Raw genomic sequence first — 24,168 nt, 5'->3', positions numbered from 1 at the left:
TTCTTTTTTTCTCGAAAAATATAAGAAAAGGTGCAACTAGTTTTAGTACAAATTGGTTTCACAGCCAATTCATCTTAGGTTCACCAGTTGGACAAGAGGCTGCGAAGTTTGCATACAACTTGCATATTAACAAAACATTTAGTATGCAGTAGTATTTCTTTTGTTTTGCAGCCATTTCATGTGTTTGGCTTAGTGCTTATACACCGGATCGATTCTCCCCACGTATATTCAACGCGTTATTAGTATACATATTTATGGACAACGCCGCTCAAATCAAGCATTCTGTGGCGAAAGTCCAGCAGGAATTGGGTCACATTCTACGTCTGGTCGAGGGTGTCTCTTTTAGTCCAGATATTACCCAAGATTTCCGAGCTAAGCTCATCGCAGAGTTCAATGATAAGCTACGAGCATTCAAGGCCAAAAATCAACTACTTCGGGATGAAAACTCAAAATTAAAACAACAAGTAAGTGTATTGGAGTCAAAGCTTGAAGCTTTTGAGGAACGAATCGCCAAATTGCAGCGATCAGAGGCAGCGAAATCTGCCTCTTTAGCCAAGCAACGACCTCGTGAGTCTGTAGAGCCCTCATTGCGATTGACTACTTCCACGAGCATGAAGCCACCTCAAGAAAGGCGATCCAATAGCAAAAAGGATTCTCCTATATTCTCAAGTCCAATTAAAGTCAATGATGATTCACAGGGTAAAGGAAATAATGTAGTTTTCAAGTCACCCACAAAGAAAACTTCGCCTCGTGAAATTACTAGCTCTCAATTTAATATGCTCCCAACTCAATACTCTGATGCCAGCAGTCTGCCAAAGAAAGATTTTGATTTTGCTAAAACGAAGAAAAGAGAGCACTCTCCAGAGATCAATTCAGATGACTCCACTTTGGAATCCGAGGACATTGTTGCTGACTCTCAAGATGAGTTCGAGCCTTTAAAGATCAATAGCACCTACGATGACGGGCCGAATCCAATTGACGAGCCGAACTACCCCAGTAACTACACTTCCCTTCAGCGTATCGAGTTTCTCCGCACATACTATCGGCTCAAACTCGAAGAGAAAGATTACCAATTTGATTTGACGAAAAATCCAATCACAGAGAAGCCATGGGCTTTGGATGACTTTATTCCTAATCCAGAATGGCGCCCGTCAAAAAAACTTAACACAAACCTCGGAGTGATGACAAAGACACAGGAGCAAAGGTATCAGGACTTTTTTAAAGAAGCAGGTTTTGGAGCTAAACCCGCTGGTCCGAAATGGGCCGATACAATGGACACCAAAGCTTCTGAAAATGACGACGATGACGACGAATGGGTTCGGTCCCAAATCATGGACAAGTACCTGTCGCCTCCAGGGTACATGGTGGGAGATTTTATGAGTACACAAGAGGCAGAGGAAAACAAGGCCATTTCGAGGCAAAAGATTCAAGCCAGGGTGAACCGAAGACTAAAGAGTGCTTTCAATAGGGAGGAGTTTATATTCTACGAAGAGGTGTTTAATTCTGTTGTTCGCGCTGGTCGAGTCAAACGAACACACAAATAAATTAGATCCTGCGGGTGATAAAATCCGCAGTGAGCCTTTCATAGAAAACAAATTGTGCTCGTATTTTGGATAGCGAACCTGACTCGCATTCGTCAGCAAAATGACAATGCGCACCGGAATGTGAGATGATCCCACAGGCACCGATGAATGATCACATACGACGTCAACAGACAATGGGAAAATTACGAAGTGCAAAATGGGCAGACACCAGAAAGAAAGAAAAAAAATGCAATAAAACAGAAAGTTTTGTCTCAACCCAAAAGAGCTGAACAATGCCATCGTCCACACACGTTTCTACGGCAGTCTCTTGCCCAACCGGACAATTAAACACCGCCAACAGAAACAATAATAACAACCTACAACCTCACTACCACCGTTAAACCAACACTAAACCCGCGCCCCTAGAACCGCCACTCCTAAGTATCCGACGCAGACAGGATTGGACCCAATTGCCCCAATGGCCTACATGACAAGCCCTACCCGTACACCGAGCCTGCCAAAAATAGGACAGGAAACGAGACCGTTCAAGTCACCAGAACCCCCCCCCCCCCCCCATGGCAAGTAATAATAGACATTTTATATAAACATATAATTAGAACCAACCGCCGCTAGTTTTTCACACTCCGTCCCGTAGTTTCCTCCCCCTTCGGCCAATTCTAGACTCGCACATCCGCTCGGCCCAACCGCATTGTCTTTGCTTCTCTGCCCTGTACAAGCGTCCTGTCTCTACGGGGCCTAGTGCACAGTGCCTGTGGGTGCTATCTGCCCTTCGCAGCTACTGGTATAACGGACTGTGTCACCCAGCGAGGAAATTCCACAGCAGGACAGTGGTTTTTCCTGAACAGTCGATAGTGTGAATTAGCCTAGGTGATCTGTTCTTGAGTCCGCTGCGCCGTGTGCTTTGAAGTATATCCACACTCTAATTCGTCAGCGTCCAATAGTCGTCCTTCTGTTCTTTCTATTAGCACCTTCTCCAGTACCTAGATCTGCTCTTTGATCTGCCTTGTGTCAGAGTGTAGGGAGACAAAGAACATCCCATCGTTTGCCACCAAGGTCCTCGACGCACCCGGAAACCTGGCTTTTTTTTATCCCAGGAGCTTTTTGCTAAAGTTCTCTTCGCCTCTCTTTTCTTAGAACAACCCCTTCAAATGTCCCTGGGCCACTATGGGGTCTCGGACCCAAAACCTCACCCGAGGTCCCACTCCCACAATTTATCTGTTCACTCCATTCTGTCTCTTTCGGAGCCTACTACGCCCCCTCCCGTGGCCGCTGCCACAAAATCGTATCTTTGGGACTCGCACAAATTGAACACTGGTGTGGTGTTGCCCCTGTTCAACTTGGGCGACCACCCTCGACAGTTGCCAAATGACCAGCTCTCACTGGGAGAGCTGGAGTCGTTGTCTTCGTGGAACTCCCACTACAACTCTGCCAAGTTCGACAAGGAGTATTTGGCCTCAATTGCCAAGATCCCCTTGTCGCAGTTGGTGCAAGAGATCCCACGTTTGGCCAAGGATCAGTATGGATGCCGCTTCTTACAAAAACGCATAGATCAGAGTATCGTCACGAATTCCCAGACCCGGAAGGCCAATTTTAGAATCATCTTCACGGAGGTTCTGGACCTGTTTTGCGAGTTGATCATGGATCCCTTCGGCAACTACTTGGTCCAAAGACTCACCGAATACTGTACGGAGGCTGATTTGGATTTCATCATGGAAACTTTGAGCACTGAGCTCTACCTGATCTCGGTGAACCAACATGGAACCCGTGCTTTGCAGAAGATCATTGAGAAAATGAACACCGACTTACAATTGGCCTACCTCATGAAGGGATTGACTCCCTACATTATTGAGCTCATCAAGGATTTGAATGGAAATCACGTCATACAGAAGATTCTCAACAAGTATCCCCCGGAAAAATGTCAATTCATTTATGACTCAATAATTGGCAACTTGTTGGTAGTCGCCACACACAAACATGGCTGTTGCGTGTTGCAAAAATGCTTGAATCATGTCAACGCTAATCAACTCACTGCCTTCGCAGACTCTATTTTGCACTACGATACCTTTGCAAGACTTGTCAATGATCAGTTCGGAAACTATGTCTTACAATATCTCATTTCTATCAACTCCATTGAGGTGGATTGCCGGCTTTTCCAAAACCTCATGAGAATTGGAGTGTCTGAATTGTGCAATTTGAAGTTCTCTTCGAACGTCATTGAAAAATTGATGAAAAATTGCTACACAAATGAGCCGGTGAGACGAGAGTTCTCCGAGTTGAAATTCACAATCATCGCCCTGATCTTGACAGCTGATATCAACAAGTTCATCAACGATCCGTATGGAAATTATGTGGCCCAAACTTTGATTGATGTTCTCATCAACACAAAAGTCACCTACATCACTGAACTACCAGACGGAACGCAACAGATTATGCCTGGATTGCAAATCTTGCTCGGAAATGAACATTTGGGACAACAAAATTCTGGTCTGCTCCAGTCTCAGGTAATCAGAAGGTGGTTTGCAAATTGCAAAATTGTCTCATCCTTCGGGAAACGAATCCAATCAAAGATTGCGACAATCTTGAACGGAAACCCAAATCCTTACACGCATAGAAGATCCGCTCCACCGCAGGCAAACCAATTCTTAGGAAGACCATACAATCATCATAGCTATGGATACTCGAGTAAGAATGAGATGACTGGTGCACGAAACTTCAACACTGGAAGCTTACATGGTCCTCATCTTCGCACATATCCGCTTTTGGACGTCACTGCCAGAAATAATTTCAATTATCGTGCGCAGCCACACTATGGCCAGAATATGATGAATTCACAATTTACAGGTCCAACTCATTCTCATTCCAATTTCATTCAAAATGCATTGCCCATGAACAAGGCTACCGCTCAGACTCGCCCTCTCGAGTCTATTTCTTCTTCATATGTACCCGGAACAACCACTTTTTCTCCCGATTATCATGTCACTTCTCCAATTGTTTCAAGAGGCTTAAACAGTGTACCCTACAACACTATCGGGAACCAAATTTCAAGCTGTGACCAAGGAACAATCCTTCCTCTTGAGACTATAGCAAAATCCAGAACTCCTTCGTTTGTCGATAATGAGAACCTTGTTTCATCAACATCCAATTTGAGTCTCAACGGTCCAACCTTTGGCACGAACTACAAACCAAATCATAGTGTTCCTGGGCAAAATTTACACAAGAGTCATGGCCGAAGTGCCTCCTATAATGCTATCAACTTGGCAAGCCCTTGGTGATTTCCATGTCTCAATACTGCATTACCCATTTATTTTTATCTGTCAGCTTTGTATCTACCTTACCGGAAAAGAAAAAAAAATCTTGAATTTACATTATATATGTCAAAAAGCATCCATTAAAGCGTAGACTAGTTCCATCAATTCTGTTTTCTCTTAGCTCTATCCCAAGCAGACGCAGCCTTTCTTTTCCGGCTAGTTCCGTCTCTCATATCTCTGTTAGAGTTAAACATAGACCAATCTTCACCTGCAAAATTATTGACTCTTTCGGCCATCTTCTGCTTGAAAGATTTTTTGGTTGCAGTGCTGGGCAATCTGGTGAAATTGCTCTCTTCGTAACGTTGGATCTCTTGTTCCTTTTGTTTTTCTCTGTTGGTCTTTACACCACCTCTTCCCTTGTCCACAATGGTTGAGCCAATTGAGCTCTCAGCCTGTGGCAAATCGGAGGCCTCTGCCAAATACTCTTCCATACTCTGCAATTTTCTTGTCTGGTTCTTAGGTCCGGCCTTTTCGCTGAAGTTGGCAGAAGGTGGAGCCACAGCGGAAATCTTAGGAGGCTTATATTTCTCCTTAGATTCAGAGTCTGCTGCCGATTGAGTCAGCTTCTTCTTCGTTGGTGGAGCCATCTTAGCCAAAGCAGCAGCATCTGGGCGGTATGAGAGCGCATCTTCATCATCAGAGTCGGAATCGGAATCAGAAGAGTCAGATCCAGAAGAACCGTCTTCCTCACCGTTAGCTCTGGCTTCTTGCTGCTCATTCACCTTCTGTTCCAACTTGCTAGACTCCTCTTCCATCCGGTGGAATGATCTTACCATTTTATCTAGCTGATAGGAGAGTTTCTTTTCTAAAGGCTTGACTCCCTTTTCTAAGGTGACTCTTTGTTCAATGATGTTCTTCACGGCACTGTTTTTCAGCTCTTCTGTGCCTTCTTGTTGCAATCTTGACAAGTGAGCTAGGATGACGATAGCCAAGTTATTGACATACGATAAAAGAGAATTACTTTTCAAGGAAAGAAGTGACATGCCTTCAATCTCTCCGCTACCTTTCTCTAGGATCTGCTTGATAATTGGCGGAAGGAGCATCTCTGCTTCGTCTATGTACCTGGTCAGCGTGGAGTTAAGGGCATCCTGTGTTTGGGAGAGGGACTGAGTGATCCCCTTGATTAATTCATCTAGAGATTGCTCCGACATTTTGTATTGATGACGAGGATCTTGGTTTTATTATAGTTACAGTTGGTGAGATAGTGTGCGAATTATTTTGAGATGGTCATCGCGCACTTGGATGTGGAAGTGTGCAATAAATACAAGCATGAAAGTGACATTAATGTTATAAGAAATTTTGGAGACATGGACCTCGTAATCAATAAAGCCATAGAATGATTCTAAATTTTTAGCTTGACAGAAGAGTTTGCCCCAGACACGAGGCTTACAGAGCTAGAACAATCTTTCTCTAAAACTGCATGAGCCAAACTACAGACAAAAAAAGTAAATCTTTAATTAGAGAAGAATATCATTTGCTTTCATTGCTTGTTTAATTCATACTGTCGTCGTATGGTGGTTTGGATTGAGTTCCTAATAATCGATGCCAAATTATGGTGTACGGGTCTTACCCCATCTCATCCTCATCGCTTTAATTTTCTAAGATGCCCTAAGTAACTCTACATTCAACATGCCTCAAAACGAGTACATTGAGCAGCACATAAAACAACATGGTCGTAGACTCGATCACGAGGAGAGAAAGAGAAAGAGAGAGGCCAGAGAGGGCCACAGAGTGGCTAAGGATGCTCAAACCTTGAAGGGTTGGAGAGGAAAGCAATTCGCTAAGAAGCGTTACAGCGAAAAGGTGGCAATGAAGAAGAAAATCAAGGCCCATCAAGAGTCTAAGGTTAAAGGTCCATCCACTCCTATGGAGGACAGCGGCGAGGCTCTTCCAACCTATTTGTTGGACCGTCAAACCAACAACACTGCTAAGGCCATCTCCTCCAGTATTAAGCAGAAGAGAATGGAGAAGGCAGATAAATTCTCTGTTCCTTTGCCTAAGGTTAGAGGTATTTCTGAAGAGGAGATGTTCAAAGTTGTTAAGACTGGTAAGTCTAAGACTAAGTCTTGGAAGAGAATGATCACAAAACACACTTTCGTTGGAGAGGGTTTCACACGTAGACCAGTTAAGATGGAGAGAATCATCAGACCTTCTGCATTGAGACAGAAAAAGGCCAATGTCACCCACCCAGAATTGGGTGTTACGGTGTTCTTGCCTATTCTTGGTGTCAAGAAGAACCCTCAATCTCCAATGTACACTCAACTTGGTGTTTTGACCAAGGGTACCATCATTGAGGTCAACGTCTCTGAGTTGGGTTTGGTGACTGCTGGTGGTAAGGTTGTTTGGGGTAAGTACGCCCAGATTACCAATGAGCCAGACAGAGACGGTTGTGTCAACGCTGTTTTGTTGGTTTAAATCATTCGAGCATTCATTTCTTTAGTTCTGAGCATTGTTTAGGGGTCTTTATCATAAAGGATTAATTTGTCTACAGACAATCCTTTATTCGTTTTAGCATTAACAATTGATATATTTTTTAACAAAATCGAGTCTACAAGGTCAATCCCTATTTGATAAGAAAAGCCCAGTGTTAATTTTATGTATTCGTGTATCATTAATTATCAAATTCATTGTCAAATAAGTCTGTACAATGTACGTTTTCCTTGCCGATTGATCTCAATCCGCAATTAATGATCAATTTTGCGTTTTCTCGTATGACTTCCCATTGACTTTTAAGAAGAGTTGTGCCGACTAGAAAACATAAGCCGCTGATATTTTTTTGGTCAGTCAAAATTGGTAATTTCTCACAGTACGATTTCATTACCTCTTCGAGAGCTATCGCTCTTGAGGAAGACCGTTGATGAAGAACGTGATGTTTCGATGTAGGACTCGCCTTGGTTGCCTGAACAAGCTCGTTTCTTAGCCTTGCCAAATACTGATACCCGTTCTCTGTACTCAATGACGTCAACTTATTATAGTCTCTAAAGTCTTGAACTGCCCAATTTTCAGTTTTTACCGAAAAGATCCTTGACTCTGGGCCATAAGTGGCAAAGGTATAACACCAGAGGACTAGCATAGAAACACTCAACGGATACATGATGTCGAAGAAGTCGAACTCAATCTGCCAAGTTCGTGCCCATTGCTGGTCATTCACTTTTCCATTATCATCCATCGGAGCAAGCATTACCTTCCACAATAGCCAATAGCAATGAATAACACTTCTGACATTGGCGACATCATTTGAGGTCTTTAACCAATGTGATGCATTCCATATGGAATGAAGCTTTCTTTGAACAAGCTGTTGATCTTTGCTTGTTGCGTCGACACTCATATTCTTAGGAGAACCACCAAAAATGGCTATATCATAGTGGTTTATGTCTGACAATCCAATGATTTGCAACAAGTGATACATTGGAAACTTACAGCGCAGACTATCGGCTCGAAAGCATGATTCATTACTCAGTGTAGAATGTGTTGGGAACAAATCCGCCTCGCAATTGTCTAATGCTTTTACAAGAATTGCTTTCCAAACTGAGTTTCTAGTCTTGTCAGCTGGAGAAACCAAAGCAGTGAAACTGTTTTGAAATTCCGATTGTTGCATCAGGTGCATCAAAGAGGCTATGCCACCTAATAAAATGTTTTTCACAAACACACTAGTCTTGACAAAAGATACTTTCTCTCTTTGTGATTTGAGAATTCGTTTCATTGCACTGAGGAAATTCATACCTGGTCTTATTCTGTTTGGTTCGTCTTTCACACCTCGATTTAGTAGATTTGATGATCGCTGTAACTTTCTCTGGCGTTTGACAACTTTCTGAAACGAGCCATTTATTTCTTCGTTATTCCATAGCTGTTCCTCGTCGCAAGGTAGATTGAGAAGCTGAAGTTGGAAAAAAGGAATTTGGGGATTGTGGCGAAATTTAATGTAATCCATGATGTCTAAGTAAAATGTCATGAATGTGATTCTTTTCATTGACTCGGATTCAACCCATTTGTTGAATGTTGTTTGGTCTGAGCTCATTTGGTCCTCCAGATCACTCACTCCATCTGAGTGTTCGTCTTCACCTCCACTTGTAGCGGTATCACTGGCAGAGTTAGCAGCCTTATTCGCAACTGCAGGGTTCCCTCCTAAAAATGGTGATCTTCGTAGAAGCTGAACAGTCGTACCATGATGTATATGGGCACGCTCATGCATCTCTCTCAGAAGATAGTTTTTCTCACACCATTCAAGCAAATTCAAAGTTTGTAGAATCCACACTCTGACAGGGGATTTGAACTGATGGTGTTGGAAAAGTGTAAACCGGAGTGGCTGCAATATGTACATACAAAACTTGAGTTCAGGGCATTTCCTTTGCTGCTCAGAATACCTTGTTGAGCATGCCGAATACATACTCCCGACGCAAATCATTGCTAGCAATAGAAGTGGCTCAGCTGTTTCGGTACAGAAGCTAGGACGGTGTAGAATAGAAAATTTTGGCTGAAATGTATCCCAGTAGCACTGTAGAAAGAAACAAAACCTATCACCGAGAGTCAGGCCCTGATAGTCGGGGAAAAGAGACCGGATATACACTTCATCCAAAGAGGGTATTTGGTCAAATAACTTCGAGAGAATTTTTCTGTCAACATAAATTTGTTTGTTTTTCTGAGTGTTGAGCTCCGATGTAATCGATCTAGCGTTCATTTCAAACAAATCCATTGTAGCTTCTCTAGTCGCTGCATCAGTGAGCGATCTTGGTGTGTTTGAATCGTTAGACTGCGAAGGAGATGTTGAAGAGACAGTGGAAGGTATGAGACCCATGATGCTAAGAGAATCACGCGGAGAAGTATTTAGAAGATCCTCTAATGGATTGTCATTGTTGAAGAAATAATTTAGATCTTGTAGACCATTATTGTAAAGCAGATCTTTTGGTGCTGGGTAGAATGGCGAAGGCCAAGAATTTGGGGATCCTTTCAATTCAGGTCCCGGCATTTGTCTTGTAGGGGGGATGTAAGGAATGGTGTGGTCGCTTTGATTTGGCGCATAAGGGTGCTGAAAATGTGGAGTGACTTGATTCTCCAATTGGAAATTCTCAGACGGCTCTGTTTTTATTCCAACAGGTATCTGTTGTTCACTCGGAATTTGAGTATGGTTTTGGTAGTCGGTAATCTCTTGGCCGTGCCCAATCTGGTCCGCGGCCAAGTTGACTCCTCCGGTTTGATATAAGCCTGTATTCAAACTGTTGTCAGTGAAAAGCCAAGATATTATATCGCCTTCAGAGTAAGGAACGGTACTGGCAGCTCTGAAAGAGTCTCGTTGGCTAGCAGCAGGATGTTGTGGTGCTAATGGATACTGGAAATCGTTGAGCCTCTCCTGATTCGTCGTCATAGGATAATGTGAGCTTGGGTCATGAGGTGTGGTATTCATGACACCTGATCTTGTCATGGATTCATGCGATAGGGTATTGAAACCTGGTGCGCTATGATTCTGTGACAATTCTGGAGCAGAAATTTCAGCACCAGGTGGTACGTATTGTGAAACAACGCTAGTGTGGGCAAGAACATTCTGGTCCGGCAAAATAGTTTGCTCGCTCTGACTGAGGTTTGAATCTGGATGTGGTACACGCTGTGTTGTAGGTGTGTCGGATTTATGCGAAAATGAAAAAGGACTGTTTTGTGTAGCACTAGGTGTATCGTGCTCGATCTTTGGTGTCTCAAATTTTGAATCAATACTCTTTGATGACGCCAGTTTGGCTGAAGGATCGTCTGATTTTTCTGCCTCTGCCAAATGTCGCCTATAGTGCCTAGCTCTCAAGTCCTTTCGAACAAACGTTTTCCCGCACTTTCGAGGCTGACCCACGTATCCAGTCAATTCGTATTCGCACACATAGACTTCTTTTGGTTTGTGATTGAGGAAGTGACGAGACAAATGATCGGCTCTGGTAAATGTTTTCGAGCAGTTGGGACAGGGAAACACACCAACTATTCTTTTTTTCTTTTTCGTGGCTGGGCCTTCTGACGGAAGTGGAGAGTCGCCCGGTTGAGGGCTCATTGTCAGTGTTTATTAATCTTGCAGCCGAATCTGTTTGAGTAGATGCAGTGAAAAGTGGGGAAAAAGAGATAATGCATGAAATAAAGAAAATGAAATCGAATATATTTATAGAATAATTCCCTTATTCGGGTGAATTGTATTTCATTTATTTTCCAGATTTGGGCTCAACCGTAGGTGAGATTGACTCATTAATGAAGTGAATCCCTATTCTCGTCGGGAGCTAGCAATCCGGGTCGTGATATGAGTTAAAAAAAATGATGCAGATTTATGCAAGTCTCAAAGATCAAATCTTAGTGACTTCAGTTTGGTTCTTTGTGGTTTGATCGCTTCTTTGCTTGCTCCTCGCAAATGATACCCGATGCCGGTGACTAGTAGCACTTCAAGCTGCTTCAAATCTTTCCCGATGTCAAACTTTGTCACCGGAGGCGTTTGAAGGAATTCTCTCCGTAGTGAATGATAGCACGAAACAATGTTCATGTGGACCGCTGATTCTTCGTATTGTATTATGGCATCATCGGAGCTTGCACTGTCAGAACTTCGAGCAGGGTAGAATGAAAGGACATCTGAAAGACTCAAATATAGGAAAGAATCCGGGTCAAAAGTCCATATGTCTTTAAATAGGTTGAAATACTCTGGTTGTTCGGGTGTCTGCGCAGCATCTAATTTGCAGCTCATGCTATCTACAATAGCGTCACAAAACCGGTCGAAGGCCAAAAACTCGTACTTCTCAAAGAGCTCTTCTAGAGTAAAATGGAGATACTCGCTCAACTCGCCATTCTCCTTGGCCGCCAAAATATCAAGGCACAATTCATGAGTGGAGGACGAGGAGAACTGCTGCAAAAACAAATTCGTGCCGTAAGTGACGGCGACAGCTATGGTATCATCGACAGAATCTTTGGAGCTGATATTGCACTTTTTCTTTAGGAGAGACATGAAGACGTCGTTAACTGTCTGAAGTAGCGATTGTTGATTCGATAGAGCAGATTCCTTCAATAGAATGGAGTTCGTAGAAGAATTGTAAGAAGTAAGGCTTAGGCTTTCAAAGTGGTCTAGTGAATCGTTCAGAAGAAAACTGAGAGGGCTTGAATTGCCGCTTTCCTCCAATAGATCATTGTGTTCTTCGCAATGAACGCCCTGAGAATGTGTTTGTAGCATCGAATGCTCAATTCCGTCACGACATGACTTTTTCGTGTCGCGAAGTTGAATATTTGTGCACTGATTTAGGGGAAACAACGCTGATAGCAGTGCTTTTTTGGTACTGTTGGGCACTGCAATAGAATCACTCTGGCCTAGACTCTCAGCCAGGTACTGGAGAGCATGCTGGTGAACATATTTTAGAATATGGCTTTGGGCTGCCATTACAAATGGACTTCTGGCCTGGTGCCAACTGAGAAAAACGAATTTGTCGCCTTAGTGTTAATTGGCATATGATGGATGGCTCAACTGTAGAGATGGGCCACGTGATAAGGAGGTTGGACCAAATTCTCCACGGAGTAGCAGCGAGGTCGAGGCTCCAAACCAGAGGTCAAAAAAAATATGAGATTGGAAGGATTTTCAAAAAAAGGGTATTATGAATTTGGATCAAGGCGAGATTTGCCTGTCTTTGTATTTCGGGCGTCGGCTAAAGTTCGCCCCATCTCGGGTCATGTTTGTGTCATTTAGCATGAGGTTCTCCACACTTAACCGTTGAGCCGTCATACAGAACCCGCGCAGATGGACCGAAGGGTGAAAGGGCGTCTACACAAAAGAACGAGTTCGCAGCCCTTGCTGGAAAAAAGAAGCTTTGTTTTTATTATTATTTAGAAGACTAGAAATATTGGTGTTCTGTGATCGTTTATTTTCACGGCTCAACGATTTGCTTATTCGAAGCCTTTCACTAGATACGATGAACAGTACCTCACTGCATGGAAGTTGATGCGATCTGAATGGATCTGCTCAATTAGACTTCATGCATGAGACGGAATCAAAATTCGATCGTTGGAGCTCATTAAACAGACTTTTGATATTAATCGCTACAATTCATGAGACAAAACTGACAAATGAATTGTGAGAACTCATTTACAAACGAGATTCACATAACAAGTATCACGGCTAATGAATGATAATTTCTACTAAACTCTGTTCTCCCCGGTCAATTACATGTATTGTTGACGTAAAGTCATGATGACATTTTGACGATCAGGCGCCAATTGGTTTATTTGTTCCATGGGCATCAGTAAGACTTCGGCAATCACTTGCGCCTCGTTCGGAGCCAAGTTAGCGAGCTTCATTTGCGCCGAAGGTGGCAAATTTGGCCATCTACCTTGAGACTGAGAACTTGGAGGGGGTAGTGGCGCGGACTGATTTCCATTTTGCATACCTGTTGGAGGCTGATTGTACCCTCTGCTGTAGCCACTTTGAGGCCGGTGATTCTGAGGAGGTGGGCCCTGTTGTGGGTAATTCTGCTGTGGATAGTTTCCATACCCAGTTCTATTGAATGACTGTGGGCCACTTTGGTTCATTGGTGGGGGAGCACCGTACAGCTCCTGGCCATAGGGCTTGTTCTGGAAGTTGTTTGGCGGCTGGCTGATTGGTTGAGCTGCAGTTGGCAATGCTCCGCCTGATTTCATCGTATCCTGGATGACGCCTTCATCAATGAAGCCCATAAGCAAAAGGGCCTGGGTAGCAGCAGTTGCAAGCTGTGGTGACAATTGAAAGACGTCAGCGGCACGGGTCATGTCGCCACTTGCCAAAATAGCCTTTAAGTTGGCTAGCAATTGAATGAGTTCTGCTGGTGGAAGCAGTGATAATGTCTCGCTGATCTTATCTGGAGTTGCGAACGGAAGTTTCACTGGAATTGGAAGAGCCTCTGTTGCCTTGAGAAATTTCTCGGGAATCCCCAGCTCAGACAACATTGCCTTATTTGGCGGTGGTGGTGGAGGCGCTTGAGCAGAAGTATTCATATTACTTGGTCTTTGGGCTGCTTGGTTGTAGGGTTCTGGAGCTTGTTGACTGTATTGGTTTTGGCTTGGTGGTGGAGGAGCTGTTGCTGTTATTTGAGGAACAAAGTCGGGAGGAAACTGCATTCCTTGAGGCATCGCGTTCATGTTGGGTATAATCAGCGGCCTGTTGGTGATATGTGAGTTCTTGTTTGGTTCCTTTGAAAGATCAGCTTTGAACCTACGGAAGTATCCAGTCATGGGGTTTTTGAATTGACTCTGTAGTAAGACAGCAATAGCATTTTTGGCTTGTTGAGGTGTCTGATACTCTATGAATGCATATCCTTTGTTTTTACCAACATGGTCCATACTGAAATGGATATCCAAGACTGTGCCGAGACTACAAACCACGGCCTTGAGATTTTCTTCATTCCACTCAAAAGGAATCAGTCCCAAATAGATGATTGTTTGGTTCGCTAGGTCGAAGTCTTGATTTCCTCTTTGCATTGTGGAATGGAGAGTTAGATACTAGTGCGAAGCCTGGGGATGTAGTAGTGAGGTCAATCAGTGAAACAAAAACACCGAATAGGCACATAATATATTTGCTTCGCTCAAAAATGAGAGTCTTAATCCTGTATTTTATTTATTTTGATCAGTAGAAGTTTTCGAGAAAGAAACGGTTGAATTAGATTTAAGAGACACCAATATTTGGCTACACACTGGAGATCGAAAGAATACAATTTGTCTGTTTATAAGTTCTGGCTTTGGACAAAAAACCTACTTTGAATTATGTACAGTTACAGAAATCCATTCGTATCTGGTCATTCAAGGAGTATTTAGTCAATAATTCCATACGAGCCCTTGCTGATCTCGTTCTTGATGTCCTTAATCATCTTCACTTGGTCTTCATCAAGAGCAGCAAGTTCTTCTTCGCTCATTTTGTTTACCGAAACAAGCAAATCCACATGATCCGGTGTCATATAGTCCAATTCTGGTTGTTGGCGATTGAGACACAACTCTATCTGGCTGCTTGTGGCCACATTGATCATCATACTGGTCTCAACCAATGCATGTGATAGCTGTGGGTACTGGTCTAGTAGCTTTTTCATAAGCTGTGGATTCTCCAAGCTCATAGTTCTGGCCTCCTTCAATAACTCGGAGGCCTTCTGCAGATCGAGCGTAGATAGAAGATACGCGATGACTTGCTGTGGATTTTGAGAGGGATGGACCTGGATGCCGAGCGGCAACGGAGGCAATTTGCTGTGGCTCGAAAACTCGGGAACTGGATCGTACGCATCGCTGTCACTGGCGAGAGAACATCGTATGTATCTGGTGCCGACATTGGCGTTATTGAGATTACGCACAGCCGAGAGGGCGGTTTCATGGTCTGCGTATTGAACGTAAGCAGATCCTTTCGATCTTCCTGTCGCTGAGTCGAAAATGAGCTTCAAATCTGAAATTGGGCCGACTGACTTGGCGATTTCCGCAACCTGCTCTTCCGAATAGTCAAAGGGCAAGCTGCTGATGTATACGATTCTATCTTTGTCTTCGCTCATTGCTTTAATTGATTTGTGAGCGACTAAATTTGAAGAGACTGTGTTTTATAGAAGCCGAATAGTTTCGAGAGTAGTGATAAGTACAACGACAAGTTGATGATTCTCAAAATGAGCTGGATCCAAAAAATAAAAAAAATTCTTTGGAGAAAAAAAATCAATTGAGGAGTAAATTTGAAATTCAGCCACTATTTTATATGATTATGGTTCTTGCAATTTTCAACTGTACTCCACTATCTACTGATATTTTTCATGTAGTCTTCAAGCACACTACATCATCTCCGAAATGGACGTCAAGGAAATCAAGTCTACAGTGTCAAATCTCGAGAAAAGTACGGATAATGAAACCATCTTGAAACTCTTAAACATATTAAACGACGGCGTCCAGCCCTCAGAGAAGCTTTTGCGAGAAACAAAGGTTGGTGTCGCTGTCAACAAGTACAGATCAAACTCTAGCAGCGAGATCAGCAATCTTGTCAAGAAGATGATCAGGAAGTGGAAGGAGGTTGTTCAAAGCGAAAAGTCCATGAAGAAACTGAAAGAAAATGCACCTGCTGCACCTGCTTCCTCTGCTTCTCCTGCTTCTGTTGGTGCAGACTCCAAAAGACCAGAGGCTGGCTCCACAAATAGCAAATTCCACAATGGCCCTAGAAATCCAAAGACCGACGGTGTCAACACCGCCATCTACGAAAACACAACACGTAACGGGTCCTTGTCTGCCTTGTACACTGCTTTAGCCATAGAGAGAGATGATGACAGCAAGAAAATCCTCAACGTTGCCAAAGAGATTGAGACAGAGGTCTACAAAGCAGAGTACTCTCAAGTCAATGACAGCTACAGAAATAAGCTTAGAACCTTCACCATGAACCTCAGAAACAAAAGAAACCCAGAGTTGAGAGGTAGATTGTTGGAAGGAACCATTACACCTCAAGCTTTCACTAAGATGACGCCTAACGAGATGGCTCCGGAAGCTTTGAAACAAGAAATCGAGAAATTGAACAAGCAGAATCTTTTTGACGCCCAGGGCGCCACGGAGAAGAGAGCAGTGACCGATAGATTCACCTGTGGTAAATGTAAGCATAAGAAGGTCAGTTACTACCAGATGCAAACACGTTCCGCGGATGAGCCTTTGACCACATTCTGTACCTGTGAGAACTGTGGAAATAGATGGAAGTTCTCATAGTAGATTTTGTGTGTATATACTTTTTTTTCGCTGGTAAGTCAGGGATAGACTGGGGAAGGGGTTATACAAGCGGAAAAATCCCTGCGTAGATATGTATTAATAAAAAGTCTTAAACTTAAAGAGTGGTCTGCTTGGTCATGTATGACAAAAGGTCAACCTTGGTGACGATTTGCACTGGCTTCAAGTCTTCGTCGGTAATGATAGCGTTCGAGTGGGTTTCGAAGAACTTGTTCAACAAGGACAATGGAGTGTCCAAGGTAATGGCCTGGTAAGACTTCTTGGTGAAACCAGAGGCCTTGTCAATAGAGAAGGACTTCTCAAAGTCAGCCAACTTTCTGAAGTCCAAGAAGACGGATCTAATGGAGTTGGTCAATTGGACCTTTTTGGTTGACAAGGACTTCAAGATCTTTGACAAGGTGATCAAACCAATCAAGTTACCGGACAGACTCAATACTGGCAATTGGTCGAAGCCGTTGCTTTGCAACAACTCGAAGGTCTTACCAACAGTGTCAGCCAAGGTAACAGTCACAACTGGTGGCTTTCCAGCAACCAAATCTCTGATAGTCTTGTTGGACAAGAAGTCGTCACTCTTAGAGCCGTTCTTGGAGGTGTCTTCGACCTCAAAACCGTTAGTGGTCATCCACTCATCGTCAGCGAACTTAGACAAGTAAGATCTGATGGAATCTGGGAAGACGACGACAACAGTGTCGTTCTCGGTCAAGTCCTTGGCAACTTCCAAAGCAGCTTGCAAAGCGGAACCAGAGGAACCACCGACAAGAATTCCCTCCTCTCTGATGACCTTTCTGGCCAATTTGAAGGACTCGGCGTCGTCGGTCTTGATCCAAGAGTCAACCCACTTTCTCTCCAAAACATCTGGGATGAAGTCGTAACCAATACCCTCCACGAGGTATGGGTCAACACTGCCATTCAAAGACTCTGGAACGGCCAAGATCGAACCCTTAGGGTCGGCACCAACAACCTTGATCTCTGGGTTCTTCTCCTTCAAGTACTTGGAAATACCAGTGATAGTACCACCTGTACCAGCACCGGCAACCAAGTGGGTAACTTTACCTTCGGTTTGTTCCCAAATCTCGAAACCAGTACCGTAGTAGTGTGCGTTAGGGTTGGCCTCGTTACTGTATTGATCCAAGATAACGGAGTTCTTGATCTCCTTCTCCAACTTCTTGGCGACGCCAATGTGAGACTCTGGAGAGTCCCAAGCAGCCTCAGTTGGAGTTCTGATGATCTCGGCACCCAATGCCTTCAAAACAGACACCTTCTCGTTGGACATCTTCTCTGGAAGAGTAATGATGGTTCTGTATCCCTTGATGGCACCCACCAAAGCCAAACCAATACCGGTATTACCAGAGGTTGGCTCGATCAAAGTGTAACCTGGCTTGATACGGCCGGTCTTCTCGGCCTCCAAAACCATGTTTTTGGCGATTCTGTCCTTGATGGAACCTCCCAAGTTGAAAAGTTCGACCTTGGCGTAGATATTAGCTTTGATGCCATAGGCTTCTGGAATCTTGTTGAGTTTAATCAACGGAGTGTTTCCAATTAAGTCCAAGGCATCTTCAACAAGCGGAGACAAAGGCATTTTGACGATTAGTAGAGTAAGAGAAGAGAAGTTATTTCTATAGTAATTAGTGAAAGCCACAGTGCGAATGCCGAGAGGTGTGCACATGGAAGGATGGGCTCCATGATGAATAAATATCAGGCAAGTTACTCGAATGATCAGATCATGATGAGTAATCAACAATTCTTTTTTTTTGTCGAGTTTTCGTGAGAAGTTCTGTTTTTCTCCCGGTTGATTACACAAGTATCACGAATAATTCTGTCAGAGCTAGTGACTTGATGTGTGATCACGATGGGCATCGCGGGTTTGTATGCGATGAAGGGTCTCACACACTTATGATCTTGCACTTAAAAACGCCAGGATGTTCGCCAGGAATACCCTTCGTAAAATCAAACACTTGAAAGAGACCCTTACGGTCAACAGCAAAAATTTTGCCGCCGTGGGCTGAAAATTTTACTGAGGCAGCTTCGGTAGACCGTAATGCGGGAGTCACCTCTCCCAATTGCACAACACTCTTACGCACAGAGCTCAGATTAATCATATTTAGTTGTTCTGTGCCCGTGGTTGATACAAGTAGAACTCTACCCAGCTTATCAACGAAGACCATGCCATCTCCTCGAGGTGATAGATCAACTCCGTAAATCGTAGACCCGATCTCGGGAATTTTCATGATCACATCTGCATCAACAATGTTCGTGTTCGCGTTAGTATCTTCGTCTTGCTGACTCGCTTGTGAGCTGAACTCAAACATTAGATCCTCAGAGGTACCGTCCCCACTCACAGTCTTTCTTGAATCAATAGCGGGACCGTTCAATTTGAGCATAATTGTGGGGCGGTTCTTCATGGATGATGTGGTGATAATCATGGTATTTGTGTATGGCCTGCCGAATTTGATGTCCGTTATACCCTCGTTATCGAGCATTTGGTCATCATCCTCGTCGTTGAATACCACATCGAGATCGGTGTATCCATCTTCACCTGAATCTCTTTTTTTGGACTTTCGTGCAACTCTCATATCTGAGAATATGAGACGAGGACGGCGATAGTCGGATCCCTCTTCACCTCTCAATCGGATAATAAAATACCTCATTTCGTAAACGGTGCAGCAAAGCAAATGAGTTGATGAAGCATTGAAATTAATGATCTTCAAGGGATCCCTGTATGGGACAGTTATTGTAATTGGTGTTACGGAGGTCAGCCCGCTTTTGTCGGTCTCAATTTGGTGTAAGATAATGAAAGGTTGTTGCTTCCCAGATATCTTTTCTCTTGCAGTTATTCCACATGCCACAAGTTTATCGTTAGGCGACAATGATATGCACCTTATTGGGAAGTTGGTCAAATACGAGTAAACAGGCTGGCCGATCGGGCCCACTGATGCATCGACATTGAGCACTCTCACCAAACCTTTTGTTCCTGATAAAATAAGGTATTTTTCTGACAAGCAACAATAAAGGTGTATCCACGATTTTAATCTGTCAGATAGATCATCTCCTTCGACATTATCAACTTTCGCACCACCGAAATCATTTTTTACGACAATCCCCTCGGATTTTGGTGCTTTCATCTCGCCATGATTCGGGCCATACTCACCAGACAGTTTTCCGCACGCTAGAAGTTGTGGCTTTGTTGTCACATACTTATACAACTCCCATCTCTTATCAGATACCAATGCGAAATATGCAATCTCTCGGTTGGCTACAGGGTCAAATGTGGTGAAAACCGCAGTGCACAGAAATTTCTTCAGTTTAAGGGCACTTGAGCTGAAAGAAAATTTTGTTTGTTGCGTTGCAAAGGTGGTGACATTTCTGTGGAATGGGAAACATTGAGAAAAGTTGTACTCCTCTTGTTCACTGAGACCCAGCAACAAGTTGTGCTCCAAGTTATATTGATGTGCCAGATTTGAGAGGGCGGTTTGTTGTGTGCTTGGAATATCAAGATTCTGTGATAGGGATTGGATTGGTTGGTCGGTTGGAGAATACGAGTAAGCACCCTTCACTGCAGGTATTTTCAAAGACACTGAACGGGTATCTACCAAGGCATTTTGAGCTTCTGCAGCATCTTCTTTCGCAATTTTGCAAAATAAGCCCAACAAGTCCATATCATCTGTCGATTGGGGTTTGAATTCTATAGTCGTCTTACTGTTTCGTTGTCTCAGCGACAGGACCCTTCTAATTCGAGAAGAGCTATCATTTTCGATTTGTTGAACAATCGCATACAATTCTCTTAGTGGCTGTATTTCCTTTAGAATAGACACCGGATTGGCAAGGCAGACTGGGCATTCCTTGGTCTCTAATTGAACGAATTGTGACTCAGAGACCAAACACCCACAATTGAGAACAGAAGCATCTTTAACAATTAAATCCGGATGAGCGGGAAACTTGAGAAGATTTAAAAGGTTTGATAATCTCAAGGAATCCATCCTCTTTAGAGGTGCTTATTTGACGTGAAAAATGCGATAAGAAAATGTGGGGGAATACGGGTGTGAGTCAACAAGGCAGAATCGGGCTCATGTAATTGGGGAACAGGAATAAATACGGATATTCAACATATAAAACTCTAATCGCAATAATTCTCAAGATCATTAAATTAAAAAGAAAAACATACCTACTTATGTATTTGGATTGAAGTGAACTTTCATGACAAGTCTAGAACTTCTTCATCTAGCACCGTGATCAAGAATCATCGTGCGCCATCTTTGTCTCCGTAACTTGGTATAAAGGTGAGCCTGCACGCGACGCAACATTTAGATAACTGGATTCATTGGTATCCGAAATCTTGGCAGGATCAGACGCAGTCGTAATGTTCACCAACGATCCAGTCGCTGGTGCTGTGCCTAAGAAATGTGGAGTACCGTAGTCTTTGTGTTCCAAGCTGTCTGTGAAATCCTGGAGATCCTTTTGAGCCTCATCGACACCATAGTCGAAAAACTGGTATAGTGCTTGCAAAAGATTGCCCATTCGACTTATCGCAGTCTCCCAGGAAGTTGTAATACCTGTGCTTGGATCCTCCACCTGAGCAGATGGGTCATAATCGGGTCGTAAAATGAGACACAGTCTTGAGTGAAGACCAATGTCTTTCAAACGTAGAAGCTCTTCCGACTCAGTAAAAGTGTGACGAGTTGAAGGGAAGAAAAATGCATGGCGAAATTTCTCGAGGTATCCAATTTGGACGTAATTTGAGATCACAGCATCATCCTCTGGGACCTGGGGAATGTGATTTTCCTGCTGGAGCCACCGCTTGACATCCAAAAGACATTCGTTCTCGCTGAAAGTGGATCTCACCACTTTACCGTCCATTAAACGAACAGAAAGATGGCAATTTGTGGCGCGGTGGTTATCCTGCTTGGCGTTACTGGTTGAGCTACCCAGTAATTCAGCGGAAGATATCACCAGAGGTAGAGACCTATCACAGGGATATCTTCCAGCTTCGGAGAGCAATATTCTTTTGATAACATCTGTGTTCACTTTGACGCTGTTCTCCGCTGGGGGAAACGCCATTTCATTCCAGTGTTCTGAACTATGATCTTTTCCGCAAGACACCCAGTACATAGTATCGTCTCTTACCACCACATGACAAGGAGCCACGATTTGGCGGTTGAACTCTTGGAATTTCTGGTAACAAACAGAGGCATCGCTAAACTCAAAGACGTTTTGATCTTCGGCGGCTGTGTTTGTATGTTTGATTGGGGAAAAGGAATAGGGGGAAGAATAAAAGCTGATATACAAAGTGTTGTCGCCCATATTTGAAGGCCGGGATGTGATGGTATCTTCCATCAGTGTGTGGGTGTAGTTTGTGCCAATCATAGAAGAGAAGAAGCAGTTGTTGGCTTATCGTGTATTTGTGATTCAAGAGTCAGGGGTCAGGTGACGGTTATCGGAATTGCTGGGGTAAATTTGAGGGGAATCCTACCACCACAAAACCTATAATGCACAATCCAAATTTGGGGTTTTAAAATTTTTCACCTGGTTTAGTGAAAATATAAATATATAACTGCTACTCGGTTGATAAATGCGCTACGTAATTAGATGAGCTTTGTTTGCGGTCAGCAACTCACTGATGGCAGCCGAGGCTAGAATACCCATCAACTGTAGTATGCGTGTATACCAAATGAATGCAGAATTTAGATAGTTCCGGTTCCTTTTTTTTTTTCCTTTTTTCTTGTTTCATTTCTTCTGTGAAATGCCTTGTATTCCTCTGGTTTCACCCTAGAAAGCTATTGTTAGGTTTTGTCTCAGATGCACAATGATGTAGGTACTTCTCGCGAGGATTACAAATGTTGTGGATATTTGAGTCAGCCATCGGCAAAATCCGCGCCGATTCAACCTGAAAGCGCGTAGAGTGGTCAGCATATTTCAAGGTCAACAAACAAAATTGGGTGTTCAACTTAGCGGTTGTACAAACCTTGAGTTCAGTAAAATATAATTGCCCACAATCCAGCCTCTGAATTTGAAACGAAATCAAGGTCTCGAAGAAAAAGAGTATTGCAGCAGCATTATTTCACACATGGTCTCACATTGGTTGCCCACTGCATTACTTATTGTTGGGCAGACCGATTGTTAATCAAGTGGGAGACAATGCGAACCACTTAGCAGCATTGAATGAAATAGAAACGTGAGATTCACATCCATGGGAGCTTTTGGGTGCAAGGCCTGTTTTTTTTTAGCTCTGCTCAACCTCTCGCATATGATGAGAGACGTCACTGAGTGCTCATTGGACTGTTTTTATCCTCGATCTTTGTAAGGCTTCCTAGTATCGCTTTTATTAAAGTTAGTACTCTTTGCTGTAAATACTTATCCAATTCGACAAGAGAAACTCACAGCCAATACCCATGTACTGTCAAGGATCATATCTAAACAGCTGTGATCCTGGGCATGAATCGAGTCAGAGGTATCAGCAATATCTGGGTTTCGGAAAATCTGAGCATTCTTGATCTTGAAGTAGACTGTTGGTCAATTCCTTGAGTGGGAACATCTTCGGGCGTTTCAGAATGGTCAACGAACTCCTGAGAAGAAGCATCGTTTTGTAATTCCCTCGCGAAATTCTTCTCTTTTACTGAGAAATACTGAATCAAAAACGACACGAGCTTTTGGTCTGTAGGTATCAGAGGACAAAAGTGATTCTATTCCATACAAGATCAGGCGCAAAGTCGTCAAATCTAAACTTAAAGATCTTCTGTCTCTTTGAAGAACAAGCAGCCAGAAAGTTTTCCACAAAACTTCCTGATCTGCCCCCATGAAAACTCGCGAATAGCTATGAACAGCAGCAAATCACACTTCTCGAGTATTACAGTACATCTCTTGGCTCCTTCTTCAACTTGACTGCCAATTGTTTATGGATCTCCTCTGAAGAAGAAGAAGGACAAATCAAATGCAAATGTACACCTCTACCCACCAAGTTTTGCAAGACTAATCTTACAACTGTAGAAATTCTATTAATCTTAATATACCGGGTAATAACCGATCTGCGATCATACTTAAATTTCTTAGGCCTTCTTGAGACGAATAACGCATAACCTTAGGGGTAACATACCATATCACACAGCAAAACAAGACCAAAGTCGCCAAAAGAAGCATTGAAGAAAAGTTCTATTGTCTTCATAATGAAAGGAAAGAAGAAATCATCCCCGTTCTTATGAAGAGGAAATGATAGCCGTTTTCTTGCACACAAATGATTCCTGCCTTCAATTGTTTCATACCTGTATTGTATGCTTGGGATTGTCCTATGAAGTCAAGATGTATTATTTCTATCAGAGATATATTAACGAATCCGTGGGTCGCTTTTGCAGCCTAAGAGTTTTTCTAGTTTTGAAAAGGAATCTCGAAAACTTTTAATCTTTTCCGGTGCGCCCATATGTGAGGAAGGCGGCTCTTTGAGATTAATGACGCAATTGAAGAAACCAGACTGATATCCCAAATTTGTATTAAGTCTTCCTAAACCTCGTATCTTCATGAAAAAGATCCTTCTGCGTGACTATGCCCCACAATATACGCGTAGCGCAAATCAGGATGTATAATTGAAAATAACAAATACATACCATTGGTTGCCGATATCATCATATATT

At 43.2% G+C, this 24,168-nt stretch overlaps 12 protein-coding genes across 12 annotated transcripts; 4 read left to right on the top strand and 8 right to left on the bottom strand.

The window, feature by feature from the left end:
• Positions 1–254: 254 nt before the first annotated feature.
• PUMCH_000156 (uncharacterized protein) lies at positions 255–1,544 on the top strand (the record flags this gene model as incomplete). The annotated part of the gene is made up of 1 exon (XM_063019250.1): positions 255–1,544. One exon carries the CDS (start codon positions 255–257, stop codon positions 1,542–1,544), a length of 1,290 nt encoding a protein of 429 aa, XP_062875320.1.
• A 1,148-nt stretch (positions 1,545–2,692) lies between these two features.
• PUMCH_000155 (uncharacterized protein) lies at positions 2,693–4,816 on the top strand (the record flags this gene model as incomplete). The annotated part of the gene is made up of 1 exon (XM_063019249.1): positions 2,693–4,816. One exon carries the CDS (start codon positions 2,693–2,695, stop codon positions 4,814–4,816), a length of 2,124 nt encoding a protein of 707 aa, XP_062875319.1.
• Positions 4,817–4,953: 137 nt separating this feature from the next.
• On the bottom strand, positions 4,954–6,003 carry PUMCH_000154 (uncharacterized protein; the record flags this gene model as incomplete). The annotated part of the gene is made up of 1 exon (XM_063019248.1): positions 4,954–6,003. The coding sequence occupies one exon, from the start codon at positions 6,001–6,003 to the stop codon at positions 4,954–4,956; it is 1,050 nt and encodes a 349-aa protein (XP_062875318.1).
• Positions 6,004–6,481: 478 nt separating this feature from the next.
• On the top strand, positions 6,482–7,267 carry PUMCH_000153 (uncharacterized protein; the record flags this gene model as incomplete). Its single annotated transcript, XM_063019247.1, has 1 exon — positions 6,482–7,267. The coding sequence occupies one exon, from the start codon at positions 6,482–6,484 to the stop codon at positions 7,265–7,267; it is 786 nt and encodes a 261-aa protein (XP_062875317.1).
• Positions 7,268–7,463: 196 nt separating this feature from the next.
• Positions 7,464–10,877, bottom strand: PUMCH_000152 (uncharacterized protein; the record flags this gene model as incomplete). Its single annotated transcript, XM_063019246.1, has 1 exon — positions 7,464–10,877. One exon carries the CDS (start codon positions 10,875–10,877, stop codon positions 7,464–7,466), a length of 3,414 nt encoding a protein of 1,137 aa, XP_062875316.1.
• A 276-nt stretch (positions 10,878–11,153) lies between these two features.
• PUMCH_000151 (uncharacterized protein) lies at positions 11,154–12,236 on the bottom strand (the record flags this gene model as incomplete). Its single annotated transcript, XM_063019245.1, has 1 exon — positions 11,154–12,236. The coding sequence occupies one exon, from the start codon at positions 12,234–12,236 to the stop codon at positions 11,154–11,156; it is 1,083 nt and encodes a 360-aa protein (XP_062875315.1).
• Positions 12,237–13,012: 776 nt separating this feature from the next.
• On the bottom strand, positions 13,013–14,302 carry PUMCH_000150 (uncharacterized protein; the record flags this gene model as incomplete). The annotated part of the gene is made up of 1 exon (XM_063019244.1): positions 13,013–14,302. The coding sequence occupies one exon, from the start codon at positions 14,300–14,302 to the stop codon at positions 13,013–13,015; it is 1,290 nt and encodes a 429-aa protein (XP_062875314.1).
• A 329-nt stretch (positions 14,303–14,631) lies between these two features.
• Positions 14,632–15,351, bottom strand: PUMCH_000149 (uncharacterized protein; the record flags this gene model as incomplete). Its single annotated transcript, XM_063019243.1, has 1 exon — positions 14,632–15,351. The coding sequence occupies one exon, from the start codon at positions 15,349–15,351 to the stop codon at positions 14,632–14,634; it is 720 nt and encodes a 239-aa protein (XP_062875313.1).
• A 283-nt stretch (positions 15,352–15,634) lies between these two features.
• PUMCH_000148 (uncharacterized protein) lies at positions 15,635–16,531 on the top strand (the record flags this gene model as incomplete). Its single annotated transcript, XM_063019242.1, has 1 exon — positions 15,635–16,531. One exon carries the CDS (start codon positions 15,635–15,637, stop codon positions 16,529–16,531), a length of 897 nt encoding a protein of 298 aa, XP_062875312.1.
• A 115-nt stretch (positions 16,532–16,646) lies between these two features.
• PUMCH_000147 (uncharacterized protein) lies at positions 16,647–18,215 on the bottom strand (the record flags this gene model as incomplete). Its single annotated transcript, XM_063019241.1, has 1 exon — positions 16,647–18,215. The coding sequence occupies one exon, from the start codon at positions 18,213–18,215 to the stop codon at positions 16,647–16,649; it is 1,569 nt and encodes a 522-aa protein (XP_062875311.1).
• A 217-nt stretch (positions 18,216–18,432) lies between these two features.
• On the bottom strand, positions 18,433–20,526 carry PUMCH_000146 (uncharacterized protein; the record flags this gene model as incomplete). The annotated part of the gene is made up of 1 exon (XM_063019240.1): positions 18,433–20,526. The coding sequence occupies one exon, from the start codon at positions 20,524–20,526 to the stop codon at positions 18,433–18,435; it is 2,094 nt and encodes a 697-aa protein (XP_062875310.1).
• Positions 20,527–20,779: 253 nt separating this feature from the next.
• On the bottom strand, positions 20,780–21,910 carry PUMCH_000145 (uncharacterized protein; the record flags this gene model as incomplete). Its single annotated transcript, XM_063019239.1, has 1 exon — positions 20,780–21,910. The coding sequence occupies one exon, from the start codon at positions 21,908–21,910 to the stop codon at positions 20,780–20,782; it is 1,131 nt and encodes a 376-aa protein (XP_062875309.1).
• Positions 21,911–24,168: the final 2,258 nt, after the last annotated feature.

The sequence above is a fragment of the Australozyma saopauloensis genome, chromosome 1, assembly GCF_035610405.1.
Source record: "Australozyma saopauloensis chromosome 1, complete sequence".
Classification (NCBI taxonomy): domain Eukaryota; kingdom Fungi; phylum Ascomycota; class Pichiomycetes; order Serinales; family Metschnikowiaceae; genus Australozyma; species Australozyma saopauloensis.
The sequence above is the reverse complement of the archived record's forward strand: the minus strand, read 5'-3'. Positions and strand labels throughout refer to the sequence as shown.